The following is a 26,762-nucleotide window of genomic DNA, read 5'->3' as shown; positions in this document are numbered from 1 at the left end:
TAGATTTTCTTCTAGTTTATGCTTTCGTGCTGCATCAGGAACCCCACAGAAACCTTATCTTAGCTGCTCTTCTTCTATCACAAGCACAATTACCATGATTCGTGCATCATGTATAGCTATATGAAGGGTGGCTTGTACCCTTAATCTATCATTCCAATTTTCAACTTCACTATAAACTAAATATCTCTCTCTTTGAGATTGTGTTTTTTTTTCCTCCTTGTGGATTCAAGGTACCCTTCCTAGTTCAAAGCGTAGATTTTCTTCTAGTTTACGCTTCCATGCTACATCAGGAACCCCACAGAAACCTTATCTTAGTTGCTCTTCTTCTATCACAAACACAACTACCATGATTCGTGCATCATCTATAGCTATATTAAGGGTGGCTTGTACCCTTAATCTATCCTTCCAATTTTCAACTTCACTATAAACTAAATATCTCTCTCTTTGAGAGTGTGTGTGGTTTTTTTTTTCTCCTTGTGGATTCAAGGTACCCTTCCTAGTTGAAAACGTAGATTTTCTTCTAGTTTATGCTTTCGTGCTGCATCAGGAACCCCACAGAAACCTTATCTTAGTTGCTCTTCTTCTATCACAAACACAACTACCATGATTCGTGCATCATCTATAGCTATATTAAGGGTGGCTTGTACCCTTAATCTATCCTTCCAATTTTCAACTTCACTATAAACTAAATATCTCTCTCTTTGAGAGTGTGTGTGGTTTTTTTTTTCTCCTTGTGGATTCAAGGTACCCTTCCTAGTTGAAAACGTAGATTTTCTTCTAGTTTATGCTTTCGTGCTGCATCAGGAACCCCACAGAAACCTTATCTTAGTTGCTCTTCTTCTATCACAAACACAACTACCATGATTCGTGCATCATCTATAGCTATATTAAGGGTGGCTTGTACCCTTAATCTATCCTTCCAATTTTCAACTTCACTATAAACTAAATATCTCTCTCTTTGAGAGCGTGTTTTTTTTTTCTTCTCCTTTTGGATTCAAGGTACCCTTCCTAGTTGAAAACGTAGATTTTCTTCTAGTATATGGTTCCGTGCTACATCAGGAACCCCACAGAAACCTTATCTTAGCTACTCTTCTTCTATCACAAGCACAACTACCATTTCCTCCCCCACCCAAAAAAAAAGCACAACTACCTCACCATGAAACCGAGTTTATGTTAAAACAGGAGTGTACGATCTTAAGAGACAACTACCCAAAAAGAAATTCTGTCCAAAAAAAAATGCCACAGAAAATTCATTGGTTAAATATTTAATTAATCATGCGTTCATTTTGAATGCATAATTAAGATTTAATTAGCAGCCTAAACACATATAAATAGCCAACCCCGTAATCAACCATATCAAATTGTCACATTATTAGAGACTCCAAGACCAAGAGTATCTGTTGTAAGTAGTTCTCTTTCATTTCCTCTGTATGTCTTGTAGTTTTAATTTTATAATCAATATTTTCTTGTTAATTAATTTTTTGTTTTTTTTCTTTTCATTTAGTTAATTACACAGATATGGAGACTAATGTGACCAGAGGCCAAGCTGATTTTGACCCAAGTGCTCCTCCACCGTTTAAGATTGCTGAGATCAGGGATGCAATTCCCAAACACTGTTGGGTTAAAAATTCATGGAGGTCTTTGAGTTATGCTGTTAGGGATATTTTTGTCATTTTTGCACTGGCAGCCATAGCCAAATACTCAAGCACTTGGTATGTTTGGCCATTCTATTGGGCTGTCCAAGGCACCATGTTTTGGGCTGTATTTGTTATTGGACATGATTGTGGCCATGGAAGCTTCTCAGACTCTCGCTGGCTCAATAGTTTTGTGGGGCATATTTTGCATTCTGCAATTCTTGTTCCTTTTCATGGCTGGTGGGTTCCTCATATTTCTTTGAATTCTTGTACCCTAAGCTTCATACAAGGATTGTAAATGTGGTTTAAATAGTTCTATTATAGACAGGGGAGTATTGGCTGGTATCAAGTACCATTATCAACTAGCCTAATAGAAAAGGGTCTCGACTTGCACACTAATAGTCTCATGTTCTAACTTCCATGGCACTTTGGTAGTTTGTGTGTGTGATAAATCCCCCTACCCTCGTAGCTTAAACTATTGCTTGTATTCGGAAAAAATATCCACGTTCTATGGACAAAATATGGATCATATACCATAAATTGGTACTTGTGCACAATAATTTCTTGATAACTATTAACATCACAATTTATACTTACAGGAGAATCAGCCATAAAACACACCATCAGAACCATGGACATGTTGAGAATGATGAGTCTTGGGTTCCAGTAAGTGTCTCTCTTATTATCTCAGTTATATTCTAATGCTTTGTATTTGATATTCCATTTTGCATTTCCTTAACTTGGGTTTGTTTGTTTTAGATGACAGAGTCTTTGTACAAAAGCTTGCCTAGCAGCACCAAAACGCTGAGATTCACAGTGCCCTTTCCATTCTTTTCTTTCCCTCTCTATCTGGTTGGACTTCTTAATTCAGTCATACAGATTGAGCTTCTGATTGTGTAATTAATTAGCTTTTGCTTTGTTTACTGAAGTGGTATAGAGCTCCTGGTAAAGAAGGCACTCACTTCCATCCTAGCAGCGACCTGTTCTCTCCTAATGAAAGAAGTTATGTTATTACATCAACTGTTTGTTGGATTATTGTGGCTGCTTTGCTTTTCCATTTGTCCATTGTGTTTGGTCCTATCCAAATGCTCAAATTATACTTTCTTCCTTATTGGGTAAGTAATTGGGTTGATCTTTTTTGTTAACTAGTACTATCTAATCCAAATTGTTTTTGATATATTTTTGTCTTTTGATCATGCTCTAGTTTTTACAGATTTTTGTTATGTGGTTGGACATTGTCACATACTTGCATCACCATGGTTATGAGACGAAACTCCCTTGGTACCGTGGCGAGGTAAAAAAATTTTGTTTGTACTTTTAAGAAAAGAAACACGTTTTGCATTGTGCTTATGTACAAAACGGCGTTGTTTTTTCAGGAATGGAGTTACCTACGAGGCGGACTTACAACTATTGATCGCGATTACGGATGGCTTAATAAAATTCACCATGACATTGGGACCCATGTTATACATCACCTATTCCCTCAAATCCCACACTATCACCTAGTAGAAGCAGTATGTTCTCCATTACTTGAGCAAATTGGTTTATTCATTTGTTGTGAGGAGTTGGTTTTGAACCATTGATTTTAAATATTTGCATGCCTGAATAATTATCTTGCAGACAAAGGCAGCTAAGCATGTTCTTGGTAAATATTATCGCGGGCCAGAAAAATCAGGCCCAATTCCATTTCACTTGGCGAAGATTTTAACTGCAAGTATGAAAGAGGATCACTATGTCAGTGACACAGGAGATATTGTGTATTATCAGAATGATTCAAAGCGTCTCAGATTTTATGAGAAGATGAAGCCCTCGTAATCTTTTGGAGCTAAAAATGTTTTGATGCAAGAGATTTTTTAGTTTATTATAAAATTTACAACTCCTCAAATTTTGTGTATTTGTTCTGAAACTGAAACCCACATATCAAGCCATCTGAATACCATAAAGGCTCAGTTGAATGAGTTTTCGCCATATATTTCTATAGAAGAAGAAAGGAACAACACACAAGGAAAAGGCAAGCCTCCAAATTGTATGCAGAAAGTCATAGCCTTGCTTGCTTGTTCTGTAAGGTAGCTACATTGCAATGGGCCATGGCTTCTGATTGATTGTGATGGGAATGCGACCAAAGTTGAAGAAGAAACACATGACAGAAGGGACGGTCGGGGGAACACTGCATTAACCATCCGGCCCAAAACTGCAATGTTTTCTTTTCTTTTAGCCACTAAAGGCTGACCCAGTTTTAACAAACCAGTGAAAGGTCATCATCTTCTTGGGCTGCAGATCCCAAAAACTGTTTCTCAATTAAGCAACTGGCCACACAATTCTCCTCCTCTTGCCTCATGCCTAAATAGTAATTACAAAATAACTGCAGAATCTAGACCACCCAATATTAACCCTTTCACACTGTCACACCATATACAAATTACTAATGTATTGGTGAGACCGTAACACCGCCATATTGTGTAATTAATTCACATACATTATATAATATGTATCTTTGTATTAATATTTTGTAGAAAAATTGTCAATGCTCTTTTAGTGTAGTGGTAAGGAATTTTGTCTCCATTCAGTTAGTCATGGGTTCGCAACCTGACATTATAAAATGTGTACATATATAAGATATGAACTTAACGTATACGTGAATTAGTAACATTTCACGCTATACAATAATTTATCTAAGAATGTGACCAAATATCTACAAGGAGACAGCATATTGTACAAAATTGACTTTACAATCCGCGTGGTAACATGTTCCCAAACAATCTAATATTCAAATGCAGAGCCCGCCACTTCTCTCTCACTCACTTACTCTGTCATTACCACACTTTTGCAGTTTGCTACTACAAAACAAATTTGAATCTCTCCTTTTTTCAGCCTTTTTTCTTTCTCGACAACTATTCATTCTTTGTTTTTTCACTTTTGCAGTTCCAACTTGAAAGTTGAAACTCCACTAAACCCAACTCAAATCACTCACTCACTCACTGTGTTTGTTTCTTCTACTTCCCTTTGCTACTTATCAGCTCAATTTCAAACATGAAGTTGCCAAGCTCTTCCCCTTCTTTTTCTTCATGTTCCTCATCATCATCAACCTCCACTGCTTTTGATGCAGCTATGTGCAATCCAAAAGGCGCTGCTGCAGGATGCCTTGCTGGCATTTTCCGCAGAATTCTCTGCTATGGCAGCTTCCCCACATACCCTTCTGATCATATCACAGAAGAAGAAGAACAAGCAGCCAATTCTGTGGAGTCTTACAAGGATCAGGATTTCAAGTCCATGGAGAAAACAGGGGAGAAAACAGAGGAGAAAACAGAGAGCGCTGCCACTCCAAGCCTGGTGGCAAGGCTGATGGGGTTGGAGTCAATTCCAGATGTCAACTTGGTCAACGGCCAGTCAACCCTTAACTCAATTTCACGTAGCAAATCCATGAATTCTGTGGACCGGTTTGCTGGAGGTGGTGATGATACAATGCAGGCACAACATCGCAAGGTCAAGTCGACGCAGTCGTTTCGAGAGATGCCAACATTTCTTGAGCTTGAAAATGAGGAGTTCTTTATTCTCAGCTTTGAGAATGAGAGCAAAGGCAAGGAAATGAGATCAAAAGGGAGGAAAGGCGAAATGGGTTGTAGAGAAGGGAAGCAGAAAAGAGCAGGGAAGAGCAAAAACAATGAAAACATAACAGAAAGAGAGGCAGATAAGAAAAAGAAGCAAGTTCAAGAAGGAAAGAGCCGAAGGGTTCTGAAGGATTTGAATGGGAGGGAGATTCTCAGAAGTAGAAGTAGAAGTAGCTCTGATAATCCCAGTTACAAAGTTGGCAATATTAATGGTATAGTTAAGGATTCAAAAAGTGCTTCAATTCCTACAATCTGTGATGTTCTTAAGAATGTAGAATCTGAGTGCAGCTCAGAAGATTTAAGCCCGGTTTCGGTTCTTGATTGTGGTCAATTTCTTGTTGATTCAGAAGCTCCTACCTCAGGTTTGTCTCCTCAATTTTGTACACACCATCTTTCAAACTTAAGCGTGAAATAGTTGTTTCATACAGTGACCAATTATAGCATGGTTTTAAATTTTAAATTACTTTAAATGTTGCACACCAGATCAAGAAGATTCAGGCTTGCCTTGTCCATGTAAAGACAATGGTTTAATTGGTGATGCAAGAAGAACAAAGGCAAGAGAAGGCAAATGTCTTGGATCAAGGAAGAAAGAGTTTCACAGTGGAAAGCACATTGAGATGTGGGGGGAAATTTGTAGGCTGGTTGAAGATGAATTGGTTGGCTCAAATTGGATCATACAAAACAAAGGCAGTTGGAACCAAGCAGGTTCTGCAGACATTGGTGCAGATTTTGAGTCACAAATTCTTGGTCAATTATTAGATGAGCTGGTAGATCAATTTGCTGACTCACCCTTGAAAATTCAAAACCTGTAAGATTTACAAACCTTTGTAACTTTGGCATTACAATAAAATTAAACCAAACTAACAAAATTATTCTACCCCTTCTTTTACTGTGCCAAGACAATCCACTTTTTCTTCTTCTGAAAATTCAATATTATAATGTGATTCTTTTGCCAAAACAAGAATATTATAATGTGATTCAAAACTCTGCACAACTTAATTCTGACTTTGCCACTGAACTCTTTGTCATCCAAAGAGTTAGAGCTGAAACTTCAAACCGATGACTTTCTGAGCTTATTTTAAACAAGTTATGGACACAGCCATGATTGAAAGTCATGACATTATAAAAAAGATAATGCTTCCTTACTTACGTGTAAGGATATACTCCTCTTTCCTCTTTCTATGAATTACAATTTCATATAGATGTAAAAATAATTCATTAAAAATACAACCGGAAAAACTTTTGCACACACGTCAAACTGTTATTGACAGTAATGTAAAAAAAACACTAGCTCCCACTCTTTCAGCTCAGCTTTGCTTTTTGGTTAGTCTCCCTCCCCTTTGTAAACTGCAGATTCAACATTCAAACTTGCCATTATAAAAAGGTGCTTAATTCTTATCCTCTCTACCAACAGAGGAAATTCTTATCCTCTCTACCAACAGAGGAACATATGCAATGAAGGCTGGTCCTAGTCAATCAATTCAGGCAACAATTTTTCATTTAAAATGCTTGGTCAAGTATTTTAGGCAAACCCATGTGGATTTAGAATTGGTGCACTAGGGTAAAAGAACAATTTCAGGAGGGGCCTTTTTAGGGTAGGAAAAAAAATGCTTTCTTGTTTGAAAATTTCAACTAGTAGAAATCACATACATGTCTCCACCACCAGCTCATGTAGTTTAAAAGTTGGTTGTACCTCTTCTTTCTATTAAATGAGGTTCTTGACTAGTAACAAAGTAGGCACTTCAACCTCAATTTTAGGTTACTTGTTTGTGATGGTTTAAAATAAAAGGGAATGCTGCCCATCTACACTCAACCATCTGTACAGTCCGGACTGGACTGGATGGTGCAGTCATGGGCATCGCCCGGGATAAAGTTCCAATGTGTTTTCAGTGGGTTTAGAGGTAGAGTAGAGACTCATGGGTGGCAATGGGTCGTGTTTGGTTTGATTCATTTATAGTCGTGTAGTGTTCGTTTGAACACACGGGTTAATGGGTGGCAATGGGTCGTATATGGGTTGATTCATTTGTAGTCGTTTAGTGTTCGTGTCAACATCCGGTTTGATCAATAAGCAGGATAAGCAACATGATACAAAAATAATAATGTAATAATACAATAACTCATATTATTCATTAAAAAAAATTGAGAAAGGTTAGCATTTTATTATCATAATATTAGTTAATCAGTGTTTATTGTGCTAAACATGTATCCATTGGGTCTATATTTGTGCAGAGAGGCTAGAATGAGGGGTTATAGTGATGGGGACTTAATAACCGTTCGATGTTGGACTATTGAATTGAACCCTCTCATTGTAACCCCAAACATAGCCTCTCGTTATAGAAACTCCCATATTTGTGTAGTGTTCAAATCGAGTGTTGTCGTATCCTATCATAAATCGCCACCTATACTTATGGGCCAAGGCATCTCTGGCTGTTGGGACTAAGCCACTACTATCCTTCCTTTTTCCAGTGCTCATACCACTAACAATTGGCAAACTACTAAAGTTAGATTCAAGGACCGAAAAAGTAGAGCAAGTAGGTTTGCCTTTTTCTGTTTGTGCTCAACAAATATCACCAATTGACAGAACCACTGACATTCGCCTTTGGAAAGCCGAAAGTAATATGCAGATTTCGGAAAAGACAAGAAACCCCATGGCAGTAACCACAGATGGAAAAAATAGAGGAATTTGAAAGCAAAAAAGTTTAAAACTAGGCACTGTTGATTGCCCAAGAATTTGGGAGGGGCAGGGGTGAGGAAGTGTATTTTCAATTGGTTCCAAGACACGAAAAGAAAAATGACATATATTTCTCGACTAGTAAAAGGTACACAATAGAATCAACATGAGAACATAAAGTTGGCCAAATAGGTATGAACATTATCAACTTATGAATAAATTCATGAGTTTACGAGCTGGCCATACATATGATATAAGGTATACAACCGACCAACAATATCTAAATTAATGATATCATAGGTGAAAGGCCATCTCAAGTCCAGCATCTTTCTGCTTGAGATTCACATGGATACTACAATGAAGACGAGATAAATTAAAAGGAAACAGTATGAGCAGAACTTGCATCCTGCATGACTTATCTTTCTTCTCCGTCAGGGGTATTTCCCCTCTTATCCAGTTCCTTGAACCTACTTATGATGAATACAATAAAAATTTAAAAAATGGCAAAAATTAATATCGTTAAAGGTTAACGAAGGAGCAATCCTGGGACTGAACTTAGAATTAAGCCACCATCTGCTCCTGCTCCAAGTAGAGCTGCTCCACCCAAGCAGGGAGCATCTCTGGACCTCCATTGTTAGGGTGGCACTGCGGCTGCTGCTGATCCTCAAAACCAAATTGCCCGCGTTGCGAAGGTGGTGGTGCATCCTTGACAAGAGATTGAACCCAAGATACATCAGGCTCATCAGCAGTTCCTGGCATCATGGTTGGAGCATTTGAAAAACTGCTCCCGCTGCTTCGGAATCCAAAAGAAGCCGATTTCCTCAGCTTGTTCAGCTCTTCCCCCTGCACACCCCAGTCTAATTTGCCACCAGGAGAGCCCCAATCTGAAATGTTTGAGGGCATTAAAGTCCCAGAATCGGCAGGTGAAGAAAACCCTGGATTACGGTTGCCAGCACTGCGCTCAATGAAGCTCTGACTCCGCTTTGCAAATGCAGCCGACCTTGAACTAAAAACAGCAGCTGCACTAGATGCATCAGCTCCAAACAATGGAGAAGCCCTCACAGGAGAGGATGAGAGGCTGGCTGAGTAGCTGGGACGGGGCTGCAGGTTCATGTTTTGGCGCATCTGGATCCCAGTTGGAGAATGTAACTGGGATGCTGGCCCATTATATTGAGGCAAAATTGCAGGATCTAGAGATCCAAAAATATCATCAAGGTTAGTAGGGTTCACTCCTCCTATCCTATTCAACTCCCCTGTTCGATTCCCGGAGGCAGCAAAGGCTGAAGGAGAAGATAAGCCAGTGTTCCAGCTGGATGGGGAACCAGATATCTCATCTATCAAGCGCTGCTGCCTGCGGCGATGACTTTCCAGACTAAATAATTCAATGTCTAAATCCATATCTCTAGCACTTAGGGTAGATTTCAACCTGCTACCGGGAAGCTGCAACGTGGGAGGTGCGATGTTTGGCTGGTTTTGCCACATGTTTCCACTCCTAGGAGAAGAGGCTCCCGAGGGAGTCATCGGTGGAGTTGCAGCAGGAGGAATTAACATAGATGGAGAATTGAGGGAAAGTGGGCTAATTGAACCCATGTCCAGAGAAGAAGCATTGGCTGAGAATGATCTCGGAGACGGCACAGCAGAACCTGTCGAAGCATACAAGGGACGGAGTTCTTCTGGCTTGTGAGCAAAGAAACAGACCCTTCTAGTGCATCCAGTCTCATCCTTGCAAAGACGGGTACGGTACTGGGCAGGGTGAAGCCAACATTCAAAAATACCATGTGCATACTCACAAGCATCTCCCTGCCTGCAGGCCCCCTTTCTGAACTCCGGGCAAGGAACACAGCTATAATGATATTTCCTTGGATCACGCCGCCTTGCATTTTCCCCTGGGTGGACAAACGGGCACTCTGTCCAGTCATGTGAATAAGCCCTTGAGCAAGGCTTGACCTTGAAAGTATACATTCTAAACTCATCTGTGCTATAAATTCCGTTCTTGATGTCTGGAAGAGAAAGATCAATCGGATACTCTTTCTTCTCTGTTCCATCCTTTGAAGCACGAGGAGTTGTAATCTCTTGCTGTTCTTGCCCTTCTGTTTCATAAACCATTTGCTCTGAAAAGTCAAAAGGTTCATCTATACTAAGAACACCCTTGAGCATGACCTCCAAAGCTTTCTTCTTTGAATTGAAGGTTGAACTATAAGCAGGTGCAATCAAGTCACCTGCTTGGTTTCCATTAGCATCAAGAGAACTTGCATCAGCAGAAGTAGCAAGCAAGAGCTTGACAACCTCAGCTGAAGCAGAAGAGCCACCAGCAGCAGCACAGTGAAGAGCCGTGGCTCTATCTGAACCACAGGCTCTATTAACATCAACAAGACATGTTTGGAGGATATAATTCAGCACGTTCTTGCTACCAAACATAGCGGCAATCATGAGCGGTGTCCTCTCTTCAAACCCCATCTTCTTTGAGCCAATTAGCCTTCCATACCAATAGCTTGCCTCATCAACATCATGACCCTCTTCTTCTACAGCCCTTTTGAACCCATCTAGATCATCGGAGGCCGATAATTCAAGCAAAATTGAAAAACTATACCGCATCCCTTCTTGTTTCTCACGCTCCATGATCAAGTCAGTGGAAGAAGGTTTCCTCTTGGAACCACTGCACATGGAAATCTCTCCCTTCCTATATAAAAAAAGAGGGCATAACATCAATTCAAAGACCCTCTGACAGAGATCACAAGCATGGGCACTTTATGGAGGAAAAGAAACATGAAGGAAGAGTAAAAATTCAAATTATGTAAAGGCATAAAACAAAATTCATAAAGAGGGGCTCAAAAAGGTGTACTAGGCATAAGATTAAAACACAAATATCCAAACTTCGGTTTCATTCTTAACCTTATGTCAACACATATGTTACCCAATTTCAAGCAAAACTGAAACAGAAATCTGTTACAAACCCAACAAACACAACCCTCATAACAAACACACCCACTTGTTTGGTTGCCAGGAAACTGGGACAAGCACACCATATACAGCTACCCTTCTGGCTTACCATCCAAATTCAACTCTGCACAATTCTTCTCCTTCTTCCAACTTTTAAGTCCCAACATATAACAAACCCATTAAAACACCAATCTTTGAAAAACTCCCATTCTCTCTTTCTCAATATCCAAACAGAAAATTCAACAAACTTCCGGAAGACGGAAAACCCAAGTGGAATTCAAACTCAAACATTCAATAAAACACAAAGAACACACAAAAATTAAAATTGACAAAAGGAAAAAGGAAAATAAAAGCAGGGGTACATACCTCACAACAGAGAAATGATAGAAGGAGCAGAACACCGAGTGGCTCAGAAAACCCAACTCCTCCTCTTTAAACTACACGACCAAACTCTAGCAGAGAGAGAGAGAGAGAGAGAGACTTTTCGTTTCTTCCTTTTAAGTGTTTATGGGTTTTGAGTCAAAAAGAAGAGCCTATGAAAGCAACCTCCTCTGCCTCCTTCGTCTTCGTTCCTTTTCTTTCTTCCGAAAAACCCAAAACACAAAAATCTTTTTTTCTAAATTTTAAATTCTCAGTGGGTCCCGATGTTTTTAATATCTTACAGCCTTCGAGTAACGGATGGCCGCGTGTCCTTGATCCTGTGAAACCGACCTCACCACAGTGATGTATTCAGATTCCGGATTTTCACCGCCTTACGCGTCTTTGTCTTTGGTGGCTGACGTGGACGCACCATCACCGTCCGTTCCTTGTGGGGAAAATGAACCAATTCGCTACTGGATTACGCTATTTTGACTGGCCGTCACTAATGAATGCATAACTGGCGAAGATGAGTGGACCTGGAGATTAGTCAATCTTATGGAGTTTGATTTTTGTACGGTCTTATACCCGTGAGATTGTCTGTCGTGGTTGTCTTTGGAGGCGCGGTGTGAGGTTATCGGTTCTGAGTTTGATGTTGTTGCGCACTTTAGAATTCTTGAAGGCATCGACGAATGAGAGCGGTTCGATGCTTTCTAGAACCCTCGCTTTCGTCTCGCCTGCAAAAAACATTTGAATTCTCAGTCGGATTAATGACGTCATAAAATGGGCCAAAAAGTCTACCATCGTGGGGCGCTCTCATTTATTGTTACCGGTTTTTCAGAAGAGTGCTGCTATTTCCACCCTGTCTTATTTCCCCACTCACCTTATTTTCAAAATTTTAGAGACAAATTTACCCATTTGTAAAATGACTTCTAAGGACTTAGGAAAAAAACATGTTTCACCTATTAAGAATTAAAAAAACTGAAAAATAAAATAAAAAGGAAAATTGAAAAAAAAAAAAAAAAAAAAAAAAAAAAAAACCTAACGCATTTTTGTTTTGCACTCTTGAGTCAGCCGTCACAACCTCCTCTGTTGCCTTCTCAATCTCATCTCATCCACTTCATTGGTTGGAAGATAAATTTTGAATCTTCATAAAAGTAATTGGCAGTCTATATTCCCATTATATTACATATACCTAAACAGTGTTTGCCTTTTTTTGAACGATATTTTCATTCTATCTGTATGGGCTCTTTGCTTCAAACATGTTGCTTTCATAGTGGATTACTGGGCAAGTGAGTTGTTCAACTGGGCAAGTGAGTTGTTCAAGTTTGTATGGGAAAAAAGAAGAAGCAAAAATTCAGTAGCCACCCACCCAACTACAACGCTGAAATTTTAAAGAACAGAAAGAGACCTTTCAATTTGGGAAAAAAAAAAAAAAAAAACGACCTCTCAAGATTTTCCGAAGATGAAGGAACCAACTTGCTTCATGGTGGAAGATTGAATGAGCATTGAATAGTCGGGGCAGGGGAGGAGAGAAGGAAGAGTATAAAGAATGAGAAAAAAGAAAAAGAAAAAATAGAATTAATAATTCAAGGGTATTTTAGGAATAATGGTGGGTGGAAAGATAGGATTGTGTTTTTTAAAATTTATATGTTGAGTGGGAAAATAAGGTGGGTGGGAAAATAGGACAGATGGGTGGAAATAGCAATACTCTTTTCAGAATTATCTTTGCCACAATTTAACTATTTATGTTTACTTCATTTTTCAGAATTTTCGATTATGAGACTAGCCTTTCCGCATCTGCGAGAGGTTTATTTTTTAAAAATATTTAAATTTATTTTAGAATTAAAAAAGATAATGGGTAGTTGTGCTTGTGTTCCATAAAAATAAGATCCATTATCTTAATTTTCTTTTAATTTTAATTTTTTTTAATATGAAAACTGTGAATTTATCATATTATCCTCATTTAATTAATAATTTCAATTCTTAATGTTGCATTAAAAACGGGCATTTTCTGATATTTTGAATGTTTCACCATTCTATGTCTTTTGCTTTACATATATAGATTCCTTTTCATAAATTAAATTAAATTATTATTTATGCATTTTTTAAGGAAAAAATTGCAATTAAAAGTATAATTATGCTAGGTACATTAACCTATTATACTAATATTGAGAAGAAAACTGATATGATTATGCTGTGGTGTGGATAAATTTAAAAATACAAATGAACTACTACCACAATAGATGATGTCAAACAACCAAAAAAAATTGGTATCTCTAGTATTACATTTTAAAATAATGGTTGTTGTTAACGGAATCTTGCCAAAAAAAAGGACCTTTATTTGCAGATAATAGGTCTCAAGTTTGAATCCCCATGACATTTTAGTTTTATGTGTGTGAGAAATCTCCGTACCCTTTAGGCCCCGTTTGGTTCATTGGAAAGGAGGCTTGGGGATTGGAAATCAATTGCTTTCCCATGTTTGGTAAGTCCAGGTGTGGAAAATCATTGCTTTGCACATTGGAAAGTAGGGGGAAAGTGAAGCTCTCCTTCCCTCTTGGGTTTTGTTTTCCTCCTCATGGGAAAGTTTGGGAAAATGAGCCAATATTAAATACATATTTTTCATGACCATATTGTCCCCCATTAATAATTTAGAATTACAATATAGCTTTAAATGCATTCTTTTTTTATTTGATTTCATATGGATATAATTGGAAAATAAAACAAACTTTGTTTTACATTCCTACACAAACCAAACATTTGAAAGGAAATAAAGTGGTATTTCTTGGTTACTTTCCCAGGATTACCAAATATGGGAAATGAATCTCCATTTCCCATCCCTTGGGAAATGACATGGGAAGTGATTTCCCCTCAAATCCATTCAGTAAACCAAACAGTGCCTTAGTGTAGAGACTATCGCTTGTACTAAAAAAAATTAATAGTTGCTAATTGCCTCCATTAAGTTTTGATTACCTTCACCAGCTCCATCAGATCTTCATCATGCCTTGATATTGCCCATTAAGCTTGATCATCTCCATCACTTTTGCAACATATTTTCATTTTCTCTTTGTCTTTCCTTTCTTTAGTGAAATTCTATTTTATAAATAGAAGGCTTTATCCCCCTATCAAATTAGTTGAATAATATTTCAATATTCATGTATTAACAATGATCACATTGAATGGTGATCTTCATTGCACAACTATAATCCAATCATGATGACCAAGCTCGCAACAATCATGATCATGGGAGCATAATGCGGTTATGATCAAATTTGATTATAGTCCTATTTCTTAACACGGCCGAATCATCTATTTGCTTTTTAACACATAAACAAATTTTAAAAATAAAAAACAATGGGTAAGTAGAAAGGCATGGTAAGATAGAAAAATATGGGTAAGTTGTATTTGTCGTGATCGAAGCAAATAAGTGTTCCATTGGAAAAGTATGTTTGATCTAAGACCAAATGGTATCAAGTTCAAAACTCTTAAGCACTAGTGCGGGTGATTAAATCCCTCTCCCTCTTCCTACCTTTAACCCAGAAAAAAGCAAGCAAGTGCTCCAATTAGAGTTCATTAGATTCAATCTAAAATTATGTTATCTTATTATGTATAGTCTAATGGAGATTTTAGAATGAATCTAAGGACTATCAAAATCGAGTACTTAAGTTTAGCGGTTCACTAGAGAGAATAAAGCTCAATAATTATGGAAGTTTTAGAAGCAAATTCTTCAACGATTACTAGAGAGAATAAAGCTCAATTATCTTAAAATTTTCAAGCATAATGAGCTCAATAGCCATACTTGAGTCATGCTTTTTTTAGTTCTACTAAGGAAAATCCAATCACTCTAATTTTCAATTACCAGGAGAGTTTTATTAGGTATACTCACAAAATGAGTGTTGGTCCTACAATCAAGTGGGCGTCCATCGATAACTATCAACAATTAATAGATGTATATTTCATAATTATGATAATAGATGGATTATGAAATCGTACATGCGCACATGAGTGACTTTCTTCGTTGAAGAGTCATAGGTTATTAAAGTTATGGATAGTAAATATTGAATTTTCTTTTGGAGAAAGCAGGAATATGAAGTTGAGCTCTAAGACACGAGCTAAAGGACAATTCATGACTAAGTGGATAAGCAGAAAGTCCATCTTCTGGGGCACTACATTTCAATAGAAAAAATAATAATAATTCCAACTTCAACACTACGACAATCGGACGGCCTTCCTCATGCACAGTTCACAATCAACGGCTCCCAGTGTGCCCCAAAGGCAAAGCCAAACTTGACTATGGGGAGCATAAAGAAAAGCCCTCCCTCGCCATCCAGATTGGAAAGTCAATGAGGTGTGATAAAAAACGACCCCACCAAGGCGTAAACGACATCAAAGATTGCATGTAAGATAAGAGGAAGTGGGGCTAGAGATGCGTGATAAGCAAAAGCAAGTCAGAATCACTTGGAGTCGTTTTCTTCGGTGGAAAATAGACATTTTTATTTTGTGTGTGATCACACTAGTTCCATTCCATCCTATCAGTATCAAATATTTGTAGATTCTCATTAGATGATGAGACAGAGGACGGTGCATGTTTTTGGTTTTCTCCTATATTTATTCTCTTTTTTTTTTTAATTTTTATTATAAAATTTTGTGATATTATTTGCGTTCCCATACGGTGTCGAAAAGTATACTGATACCCTCATAATTTTCGAGCTTAATAAAAAGATCAAATATACAAAAAATACAATCAAGATTAATTATTTTTAGATGATAAAGAAAAAGAAAAAAAAAATGTTGACAAGATCAAATTGGCTTCATATGAGATTTTCTTCTGATTTTTATGAAGAAAATCAGCTATACAAAAAAGGTAATCTAAGTTGTTCTGCTTTTTCAGAAAGTGGAAATACAATCACTTTGTTCCAAAATTTCGATTGTTGGTTTATCTTTTTCATAAAGTAAAGGAATATAATTTTGAAAGGGAAAGTAGGATGACAAACAATGCACAATTGTCATGATGCTAGTGGGATGGTGTCACAGCAATATGTGGACTTTTTTTTATTTATTTATTGGTTTGCCTTTTTCTGTTTTGAATAAGAGCATCCACAGTGGGGGTGTAAATTCGGGGGTGTAAAGCCACTTTTACATCCCCTTTACACCTCCAGGGGGTGTAAATATGTTTTTTGCTCCAGTGGGGGATGTAAATTCGGGGGTGTAGCCGTGGGTCCCAGCCTTTTATGTTGACTTTTCTTCATTTTTCTTCTCTTTTCTCGGGTGGGTCCCGCCTGCAAGAGATGTAAATATACATTTTATTTTACATCCCCATAGTTGTGATGTATATTTACATCCATTTACATCTCACCATTGGAGACCATTCCGGTGACTCGGGGTGTATATTTAACATACACCCCCATATACACCCCCCACTGTGGATGCTCTAAGCCAAAGAACTTGACAACATTTGGAGGTCATTCTTTTTCCCACTCAAGTCATGAACCAGCAAGAGAAGGCCCATTGACACAAATTATGGGCTGCAAGAGTCCAATCCAATCCAATCTAGGGACCCTGTTTAAAAATTTCAAACGTAGAACTTAAAAAACATTTGTTTCTGTCGACTCAATCAATATGGTTTGAATGATTCAATGAAGCCCAACAGAAAAAACCTGTTCCAGTGTAGCAATGCAGTTCTGGTTTTGCCAATTGTGGGATCTATGAGCTGTGGAATTTGCTTTGTGGTCTCTCAAAGTTACTGCAATTTGAGCAAGATCTTCTCTTAGGCATATGGCCCATACCGAAGCTCAATTTGGGCATGTTCGGCGCGTAAGATTGAATTAGATTGGATAATTCACTACATTTTACATTTTGGGCGTGTTCGGCGCATAAGAATGAATTAGATTGGATAACTCACTACATTTCACATTTGCATATAAATAAACAACTTGATGCTGATACATTAGATCAAGAAACAGACAATACAACAGTACAAGCTGTACAACTAACTGCTTGCAGATCAAGAGGGAACATGTACATTCTTACAAAATAAGTCAATACAACACAAAATGATTTACCCCCAAAAAAAATAATATAGGATTGATTAGAAAAGCAGCCAAATGCTATATGCTAAAACGCTACGGTATACATGTACTTACAAAAAGCACATTGAGCAAAAAAATTAGTTCAGACTAATTCTAGCAGGAAGGCAAACACTGGGAGTTTGCTCTTCGACGGACAGGGCCTCGCCGGCAACCAATTTCATTGCAGAATGACTGGTGAGGGGGTACTTCTGACGTGCTTCATCAAAGCTTCTACAGAGAACCTGTTTGACCCACTCCTTTAGTGCTTTCTTCCTTTCTGATAACCACCCAGCTGCAAGAATTTGCACCATGACACCAAAATCAATCTCCAGCTGCACCTCGGACCCAAAGATTTTCTTGAATTCTTGACTGATTTCCTTTACTATTTTCTCAGCAAGCGCATCAAAATCAAATGGCTTCAACACCACTTTTACATCCACTCGATCAAGGAAATCTTCCAACCAAGCTTCTGAGTTTTCAGAGGTGGAGTCACTGTCACAACCTTCAGAATCTATGCACTCGTCTGTCTCCTCCACTGGCAGATTCAAATCCAGAAAGGACCTTAACGCCTTGTTGGACCGTTTCTGTAATTCAAAGGATTGCTCGATGGAGACATTTGTGTCAATCAGCTTTCTTTTATTTACGGAGCATGGGTTTGAGGTTCCTTCTCTTGGTGCAATCCTCACATTCATACCCTCACTTTGGTTGACATCCCCAAGATTTCGTATCTGCATTTGACATCTCTTGGCGGAAAGTATAATCTCCTCAGAAAACTTAAGGGGCTCATTCTCTATATAGTGATTTTTGCTTCTCTTTTTGATAGCTGAGGTTGTCACAAAGATTATGTTGTTAATGCTGATTTCTCTCCCATGAGAGTCTGGAAACTTGCCAGTCGTAATGGCCTTCAACAAGTTACTCTGGGCCAGAAAGTCAGCCTTATCTACATTTTCCAATAAGAACACCGAATGGGGTCTCCTGCTTAACTCCCCTGCAACGTAATCAACAACTGTCTTACCCCTAAACTTCACATCGTAATCATCGGAGCCTTCGCATTGGAAAATCGAATTTGACTGGTAACCCCTATCTTGGGATCCCAGATCAACAGAGATTAGGCTTTCCCTGGTTCCAAACAATATCTCAGCAAGTGCTAAAGCAATTTTTTTCTTTCCAACTCTATCAGGCCCAATCAAAGTCAGCCATATATCACCTCTGAGTTTTGAACCCCGATTCCTTTGACCACCAGATCTCCAATGTGACACAGCTTGACTAATAGTGCGTATGGCTTCATCTTGCCAGCCAACCTTTTCTGTGAGAACTCTCCTAAGTGATTTGATATCTCTTGGATCACACTGCCCTCCGACATCAGATCCAGAGCAAGAAGAGGACTGGGCTATTTGCTGTGAAGTATTCTCACTTAATGCATCAAATTCAGCAGAAATGGAACCAGAGAGGTGTCCTAGACTCTCTTTATGATCTTGTAGTCTAGGACTTCTTGGTCCCAGACTAGTTGATGCATATAATGTTCCCAATCCCAAATCCGTAGTCACAGAAGTGACAGACGAAGAAGATGTGCGGTCAGTTGGAAGATTCACACTGTGGGTAGGGTAAGGAGAACGGCAGGGGCTCCCCAATTCAAGTCGCTGACCCTTTGAATCTTTTACCAATAGTTCTGACTGGGGACTAGCATTCTCGGCATTAGAAACTACTTGCATCGGTAAGTTCTGTTTTAATAGAAAACTCGTTTTCATGTTCATCGGCTGACAGCCATATTGAATAGCAGAACGGCTTTCATTTAGACATGAATCTTCACCACTATTTGCTTTCCCATCCACAACAGCTCGAGAGCCCCCAGCAGATGCAACTTGACACACTGTTTGATAACAGTCCACTTTAGGGAATGGTTGAGTGTGATGATTTTGTCGGCATATATCATTCCATTTTTTCTGCAGTGCTGATATAGCATTCAATGTTGTTTTATCATCTTTGGTCTGCACTGAATAATGAAGCACACTTACACATATGTTGTCACAATTTATTCGAGGAAATACAGCTAGCAGATTAAAATCCAAACCAGTTACAAGAAACGTGCATGTTAAACTGCAAGTGTATGTGCATGAAGGCGTACACAAAAGTTAGGCCAACTTGGGCCATAGAATTAAATTTCGAAGGGATTACACACCTTTTCTAGATCCACTCCCTTGCCAGAATCAAGTTCTGGAATTTGCAACCAAGAAGGCAAGCTATCTGAGCACTGATCAGCTGCTGCAATAGTTGATCCTAAATTCAGAATAGCAGCAACTTCTTGCTCATACTTCTCTGTGCACTGATGACAACGTCTAAAAGATTGATACGTGCTGCTCAATGGATTTTTAAAGTCGGACGGTCCAGGAAAGAATCCTCCAAATGGAACGAAGGACCCCATCAAGCTGTAAGTATATCATGAGCACGGAACTGTGAGATCCAACGGGCACAAAACAGTCAGACACTAAAGTGCATAACTTGAAAGATACATTCTTTCCATACATACACCACTAATAATAACACTACCGACTTAAACATTATAACATGTACTTCATAACATACATATATGGATTAAAAAACATCTATTCAAAAGCAAATTACAGAACCTAAAACCAGAGTGATGAAAAATACAATACTTGTCTTTTCTCCACAAACATCCAATTAATTTGCATATTAAACTCAAAACCATAATCCATGCATAACTCCAAGCAATTTCAGACACAAATGAAGCTTCAACCCACATATATATATATTTAGCATTTGCACAAACAAGTGGAAAAGGAGCACAGAAACAAAAACTAGAGTTGGATAACCACCTGGATTTAGAATAAATTCCTTCCATTGAAGCTTTAGAAGAAGTAATGGGAAGAAGATGGAGATCCCAATCCTTCTCAATAGTTGAAAACAGAGCCAAAAGCTTCTTGTACACTTCGTGACTCGCAGCAGCACCAATCAACCATAACTTCTCACTGTAAATCTCCAATAAGCTCTTCAACTGCATCACCACAAAGCTCACAGATTCACCCACCACACCCTCACCCACCAAAGCCTTCAAGTCACCATAGTTTACTATAATACCAGTTCCAGCTCCAGAGCAACGCTCAGCCATTTGACCCACGTCCTTGAACTTGAAACCCATCTTCTCCTCACTCCCGCCATCGACAACAAACTCGGAAATCTCCTTATCAATGCAAACCACGCTGAAACTAGTGATTTCAGCTGGCAAAAGCCCTGTTTTACCTTTCTGTACGGCCTCCGTGAAGCTCTTGAGAGCTTCGCTGGCACAAACACCGATTAGCAACGGATTTCTCCCGCTCTTTCTAACTAACACGTCGCCGATTCTTCTACTGTTCTCATCTCTGTCTTCGAGCCCGGAAAACGGGAAGCTGAAGCCAGGTCGGGCCGGGTCCGCATCCGTTAAGTTACACAAGAAAATGGGCGGGCACCGGGTCCGAGGAAACCGGGTCGATTGAGTCACCGGCGGGTGAAGAATCGCGAGCTTTATATCACAGCTCCGAAACCCGGCTTCACCGAACACCCGACTCACAATCGGGTCGTCTAAGATTGATAAAATGAAGTGCTTGAGCTCGACCTTCAAAAGCGACGCCGTCTGCTGCTGGTTGTGAATCTGGTGCAGGTGGAAGCTCTCTGGATGCCGCCTCTGGTTCGCCTGAGACCGCTTGATCGCCGCCATGAGCGAGTTCGAGACCGGAGGCTCATCCTGAGCTTTCGACGACGGCAATCGATCCAAGGAGACACCGACGGAGAGCTCAAGAGCTCGGAACTGGAGTCGTGGAGAGTACGCGCTGCTCCGTGCGCGTGCGCAGGCGTCGCGGATAGTCGATGACGGCAACGCCAGCAGGGCCGATACGGCGTGGAGTGACGTTGTCTGCGCGTGGCTCCTCCGTCTCGCAACCGCCACCGCGTCGTCCAAAGCACGTGCCGCATCCTCCGTCAAGCATTGCCTTGCTGCGCTCACCGGCGTCGGCATCGCCGGCTAGCTTATATTTATATATAAATATATGTATTATATAAATTATATATACACACGCACACACAAAACCCCTCTGTCTATATTTATACGTGTCTTCGTTTGGCGATTTTGAGGGCTGAGAGAGAAGAAATAAAATATAGATAAAAAATTATTCAGAAAAGGTTGTGAATAAATTATGCAATCAGAGGGAGGGAGGAGTATAAAAGAGGTAGAAAGAGAGAGATAGATTTTGGTGTCGTTGGCATGGTTGTATGGTTGGCTGAATTGCTGCGGTTGTAGGAACAGTAACAGGAGTTGTTTGTTTTAGAGTGTTCGAAGGAGGTGGGGCCTTGTCTGGAGCACTAATACAAACACATGGTGAGCATAGCATAGATTCGCCTTCTTTTCTTTCTCTCCCCTTTTCGTTTGGGTTGTTTTAAAAATTTTGGATCAGGCCAGTTGGCAAGGCTTTGTGTCCGTCCCTCCTTACTTTTATTTTTATTTTTTCAAAGATATGGAGGACAGAGGAGGTAAAGTCATATATACATACACGTAGTGTAGTATGAGGGTTTGAACCAAAGACTATTTGGAAGGAAGCACAACAAAGATCCGAGTTAATCCAACTTACATTCCGTTGATTGTGTTCATCTCTTACACCCGAGTTCAATCTTTCTTTTCTTTTCCCTTTTTCTTTGTTTTTAAACTTTGAATTAGATCAATTGATCAAAATAGTATGTCCGGTTCGTTTACACCAAAGTTCAATTTCATATTCGCATGTTAATAGAGTAGTTTGAATATCGATTTGTTTTTTTAAAAAAACTTGGAATATTATTTGTAAGTGCTACTTTTTGGGGGTTTTGGTGGGGGGATTTTTGATAATTTGACATACAGATGCCGTGTCCACTGTCCAACAATACAAATGGGCCAACAGGATGATAATAGCCGTCAATGTCAAGCTTTTCAGCCCTTTCAAAATTAGCTTTTTATCTTTTTCTTTTTAATAAAAGTTGATATTAAATTTCTAAAATTTTGATGTCAATTACCAATTGGAGTAATGTGAATTTTCTCACCCATGGGATGTTTTCTTTTATTCAGTCAATGTTTTTCTTACTGTAAATAGCATTACCATTGGCTTCTCTCAAGTCTTGAGATACGAGTCCATGACTAGGAGAGAGACCTCAAACTTGGATACTTCATGGTTTTTGTTTTTCTACAGCTGTCATTATCTATATCATTTTTGGGATGCTATTTTTCTTTCTTTTTCTTTTTTCGGAAAACAACCGCCTTATAATGATATTTGCAAAGTAAAGAGAAGTCCGATTTCTCCATCTAATAAACTCAAATTTATCCATTCTTTCTCAGTGACTAGTTGAATCGTGATTATCTTATTCATGTGTCATCAATTAATAATAAAGATGTAAATGATTAGGCCGACGAACAAATACCGATTATGTGTAGAGATATTCACCTAATCCTCCAACTATTCATCAATAAAATGCTATTAATATTTAAAATTTAGATAAACATTAGCAACCTGCATCAACAAAAGTATCTGAGGGGGGAACCCAACAACACCAAATGGCAGAGTCATTCTCAAGGCAGCCCCAACTTGCCACTTGATAAAAAGACTTTAGATTGGACCATTTTTAGGGGGCCTTGTGTGGAATTGGAGTGATGTATTGGACCATATATGCTCTCACGAGCGAGGCAGGCCTTTGCTCTCTTTTTCTGAATTTTTCAGTTTTCTACTCTAAAGTCCTCAAACCATTTCAGAAACTACACGTTGCTCAAGCGTATGGTGGAGTTCCTCTAGCCTCAGTTATAAAGGCAGCCAAACCAAAACTAAATGTTACTGGTGAGGAGAGAGACTTATTTTTCGGGATGTCATTATGACGGTAAGTTAAGTTAGATATTTTAGTCTTTTATCATATGACAGTATGCGTGATTAGTTTGAAATACCGTCACAGTGATTCTTGTCGATGGCAAGGGTCAAAAGTAGAGCTGCATCTATAGCCATAGCTTATCACAGTGCCATCCATCTCTTCTCTCCTGGTCTCGAGTCTCAAAGGAGAGAGAGAGAGAGAGAGAGAGAGATGGGCACAAAAGGTGCTTGATTTGATGTGTTCTTTTGGTTATTTGTAAGTTGTCCTTTCGTTCTTTCAACCTTTCATTTTCATTTCCCTTGTACTTTGTTTTTTGCTTGTGCTTCCTGTATACACTTTACCATTCAAAATCTCTTTTGAAGATGTGCAACTCTACTTTCAGATTCCCAAGCACACATGCGTACGCATACTTGCAAACTACCTTCAGGAATTTATTAGGTGAATTCCATTTTGTATGTACGTATAACGTATGGCTTGGTTGTTAATTATTTTGATAAATACATATTGAATAAGTTTTATATAATTAGGCAATAAAACTTTTTAGACGCACAATTAAGATATGTTAGACTCACGTGTACGAGTAGTTATCACTTGTACTAGTGACGTGATTTATCACTTAGCGTATAAAAAACTTTGATGAAATAACTTCATACACATATTTCCTATCTCTCTCATAATGTATAGGTAGATATCACTTTTGTTAGTGATGTGATTTACCATAATGCGATATGGAATATTAAAAAAAACACTTGGATGAAACGGATTCATAAGTTAAGTGCAAGTCAAATTCAAACAAATCATGTTGGCCCACTTCAGATTGAGTACAAGCCATTACATGTTAATTTTCAAGGTTTGTGGATCATCATAATAATTAACAAACGAGTGGTTCGATAATGAAGCCAACTAAGTCACTTGAATTTGACTTGCACTTGGATCAGATTTCACTAATTTCGTGTCGGTTCGAATCATGTCAGAAGTTAATAACCTTACATACACAAGGGTTGGAAATTTCTGTTAAACTTAATAACAGTTTTACAGTCGAAGAACATCATATGGTCCTACAACCTGTTTCCATCTTAAAATTTCAAGGTCATTTTTGCAGGGACATAAAACCTACCCTAGAAGCAAACATTTCTTTTGTTGTTGGACAGTTGGACCGACCCAACCCTGGAAGCAAACTTCATCGCAACCGTTCGTGTGAACATAATCTCTCTATCAATCTCTTTATTCGTATCGTAATCGATGCTTCATTCTCTCTCCCTCTCTCTCTCCTATTATGTTGGAGTTGATGTTTATGGATCCTAGTGCTATTCTTACACACATCACTTTCCTTTACTATATTACCCTTTCAATACCAAAAGAGTCGCGCAACCCAAAACCCAAAACCCACCCCCACAAAAAGCTCTTTGCTCGTGACAGCTTCTTTGGACTCGCATGAACCAACTTGCAAGCCAAAAGCACTTCTATTTCCAAAAGTCCTTCTTAGGGTTCGTGCAGCTCACTCTCCAATCACATGGCCATGGGGAGGGAGGGATGTGAAGCTCAAGCATGCTTTTAGATATTTGTTTGCGCAACTGGGCATTTGCATGCATTTGGTGGTTTTTTTGTTTTGTTTTGTTTTGTTTTTCTTTGGTGGTGTTATAATAATGGAGGAGGCGTGGTTCTCTGAGACTGAGGGAGCTTTCAATTTCATGAGCACATAGATGGGTCATGAATCTCGCTTTCTGCATAAAGTGGCTTTTACCGAATTTGGAAACACCCGCATCTTTCAGTTCCACCTCATTCAATGGTTTCTCTTCCTCTTTTAAGCCCAGACCAGGAAAAAAATAAATAATTAACCACTTAGTTTTGTTTTTTCTTTTTGCCAATTTCTCACATGTAATTTGCTACTTTCTTCTAAGCCTACTCTAAATAGCCTAAGTTGTTTCATGAAAAAGAATTGCCCCCTTACCTGTAAAGAGATACTTTTTCTTCCTCCGAATCATAATTTGACATATATATAAAAATAATTAATTAAAAACATAAAAATAAAAGCTTATGCACACATATCACGATTTTATTAACAAGAATATAAGAGCTCATAGGAGGTTTTTTTTAATTATTTTTTATAAAAAAAAAATTATGGTGATTGACCATTAAAAATTGAAGCAAAATTTGGACTATATGGAGGAGGGGTTGGTAGTTTCGGATTGCAATTAAAGAAGTAAAAATATTATTAAATGGGTATGTTGCAAAGTGAGAATGTTGACTTTGTTGCTTCATGCAAAAGTCAGAGCTTTGCACTCACATTATTATTATTAACAAGAAGGATCATTGGCATCATCAATAGTACTAGGTGGGTGTTGATATTTTGTTAAATAATAGAGACAAGAAGGCTGCAGTGCAGGGCACCAGAATCCTGCCAGGTGGGTTTTATTAATCATAACTTTAATCCTGCCATGGTGGGTTTTATTAATCATAACTTTCAGAATAATTATACTCTTATTATATTTCCATATCACCTTACGTGTCAGATGAGTTGGACAATCATATTAAAATTAATGTAACCATTTATTTTCTTTTATGATTTATTGACATTTTTTAATTAATGTGTCTGTCCACTTCATTTGCCACATAAGATGATATGAGAGTATGGTATACAAATGTAATAAGAATAGGATTACTCTAACTTTAATCTTGCCATGTGTTTTATTTTTAATGACAAAATCCAGCCGCATCCCCAAAGCTTTATGCTTATCCAATAACAAAATCTATATTATTTTTTTAAGCAATTGTCTCAAACTTTAATCTCGCAAGTGATTTCATGAGAAAGACAATAATTATTCATTAAAAAAATCCCCAATCTGGATTGAGCTCATTAATTAAGCTTATTTAATTATTTGTCTCTTCATTATTTGGAAGAATTTTTCAATCACTTATCACTTTTGCGTGCACCCAATAATAAAAAGTTTATTTGATTACCGATCTATATTCTCTTATGAAAGGGGGTGTAAAAAGTGGGAACAAAGTGGGCGATAAGCTTTAATCTATCATTTTCTCCTACAAAAGAAAAAGAAAAATTCTTTAACCTTATCATATATATAAAGTGAAAAAAAGCTAATGTTAAAAAGATGATAAAGTATCACAACAATTTACAAATAGTTGATTAACGAAGCTCGAAAGATTCGAACTTGACATATTTTTTTAATATTGGAAAGAAAAGTAAAATTAAACTAAGAACTAGTCAGTACTGTATTTTAATGGTATAAAACCCATGCATATTGCAAGAAAGATTATACAAAATCGCACTTACAATAATAAAGCAAGCTTACATTGGTGTTCTAATTATCCATGTTATGTCATTGTTCGGGTTGTTTTCATGCAATGCGAGGAAATCTATGATGAGCCAAACAGGTGATAATTCCTTGACCATTGAAAAACAGCAAAGGTTTTGCATTTTATGCCATTAAAAGATCCGAAAATTGAACGATAAGATTAGGGTTTGATCATGATGTGACACCATTGTGAAATTGTCCATGTAACAAGGACATCAACGGTGATCAAAAGCGGGGAAGAAAATATTGGAAGATCTAATTGGGGCAGTGTGTGGGGGACCAATCCCTATTTC

At 38.3% G+C, this 26,762-nt stretch overlaps 4 protein-coding genes across 5 annotated transcripts; 2 read left to right on the top strand and 2 right to left on the bottom strand.

The window, feature by feature from the left end:
- The first annotated feature begins 291 nt into the window (after nucleotides 1-291).
- LOC110758749 (omega-3 fatty acid desaturase, chloroplastic-like) lies at nucleotides 292-4,191 on the top strand. Of its 2 annotated transcripts, none has more exons than XM_021960668.2 (8): nucleotides 292-1,402; nucleotides 1,505-1,874; nucleotides 2,234-2,300; nucleotides 2,394-2,486; nucleotides 2,564-2,749; nucleotides 2,839-2,928; nucleotides 3,011-3,148; nucleotides 3,255-4,191. In XM_021960668.2, the coding sequence occupies exons 2-8, from the start codon at nucleotides 1,519-1,521 to the stop codon at nucleotides 3,447-3,449; spliced, it is 1,125 nt and encodes a 374-aa protein (XP_021816360.2). In that variant the 5' UTR covers nucleotides 292-1,402; nucleotides 1,505-1,518; the 3' UTR covers nucleotides 3,450-4,191. The 2 variants fall into 2 exon arrangements, with proteins under 2 accessions (XP_021816360.2, XP_021816361.2); XM_021960669.2 differs by having other exon boundaries at nucleotides 293-1,402; nucleotides 2,848-2,928; nucleotides 3,255-4,190.
- Nucleotides 4,192-4,454: 263 nt separating this feature from the next.
- LOC110758748 (uncharacterized) lies at nucleotides 4,455-6,114 on the top strand. The gene is made up of 2 exons (XM_021960667.2): nucleotides 4,455-5,604; nucleotides 5,726-6,114. Exons 1-2 carry the CDS (start codon nucleotides 4,665-4,667, stop codon nucleotides 6,052-6,054), a joined length of 1,269 nt encoding a protein of 422 aa, XP_021816359.1. The 5' UTR covers nucleotides 4,455-4,664; the 3' UTR covers nucleotides 6,055-6,114.
- Nucleotides 6,115-8,024: 1,910 nt separating this feature from the next.
- LOC110758684 (zinc finger (CCCH-type) family protein) lies at nucleotides 8,025-11,377 on the bottom strand. The gene is made up of 2 exons (XM_021960597.2): nucleotides 11,220-11,377; nucleotides 8,025-10,593 (listed from the first exon to the last, which is right to left on the bottom strand). Exon 2 carries the CDS (start codon nucleotides 10,575-10,577, stop codon nucleotides 8,475-8,477), a length of 2,103 nt encoding a protein of 700 aa, XP_021816289.2. The 5' UTR covers nucleotides 10,578-10,593; nucleotides 11,220-11,377; the 3' UTR covers nucleotides 8,025-8,474.
- A 5,754-nt stretch (nucleotides 11,378-17,131) lies between these two features.
- Nucleotides 17,132-21,704, bottom strand: LOC110758683 (Double Clp-N motif-containing P-loop nucleoside triphosphate hydrolases superfamily protein). Its single transcript, XM_021960596.2, has 3 exons — nucleotides 20,116-21,704; nucleotides 19,458-19,704; nucleotides 17,132-19,266 (listed from the first exon to the last, which is right to left on the bottom strand). The coding sequence occupies exons 1-3, from the start codon at nucleotides 21,288-21,290 to the stop codon at nucleotides 17,377-17,379; spliced, it is 3,312 nt and encodes a 1,103-aa protein (XP_021816288.1). The 5' UTR covers nucleotides 21,291-21,704; the 3' UTR covers nucleotides 17,132-17,376.
- Between the last annotated feature and the right edge of the window lie 5,058 nt (nucleotides 21,705-26,762).

Source organism: Prunus avium, chromosome 6 (genome assembly GCF_965620075.1).
Source record: "Prunus avium chromosome 6, drPruAviu1.hap1.1, whole genome shotgun sequence".
In the NCBI taxonomy this organism is placed as follows: Eukaryota; Viridiplantae; Streptophyta; class Magnoliopsida; order Rosales; family Rosaceae; genus Prunus; species Prunus avium.
This window is presented reverse-complemented; position numbering and strand designations above follow the sequence as displayed.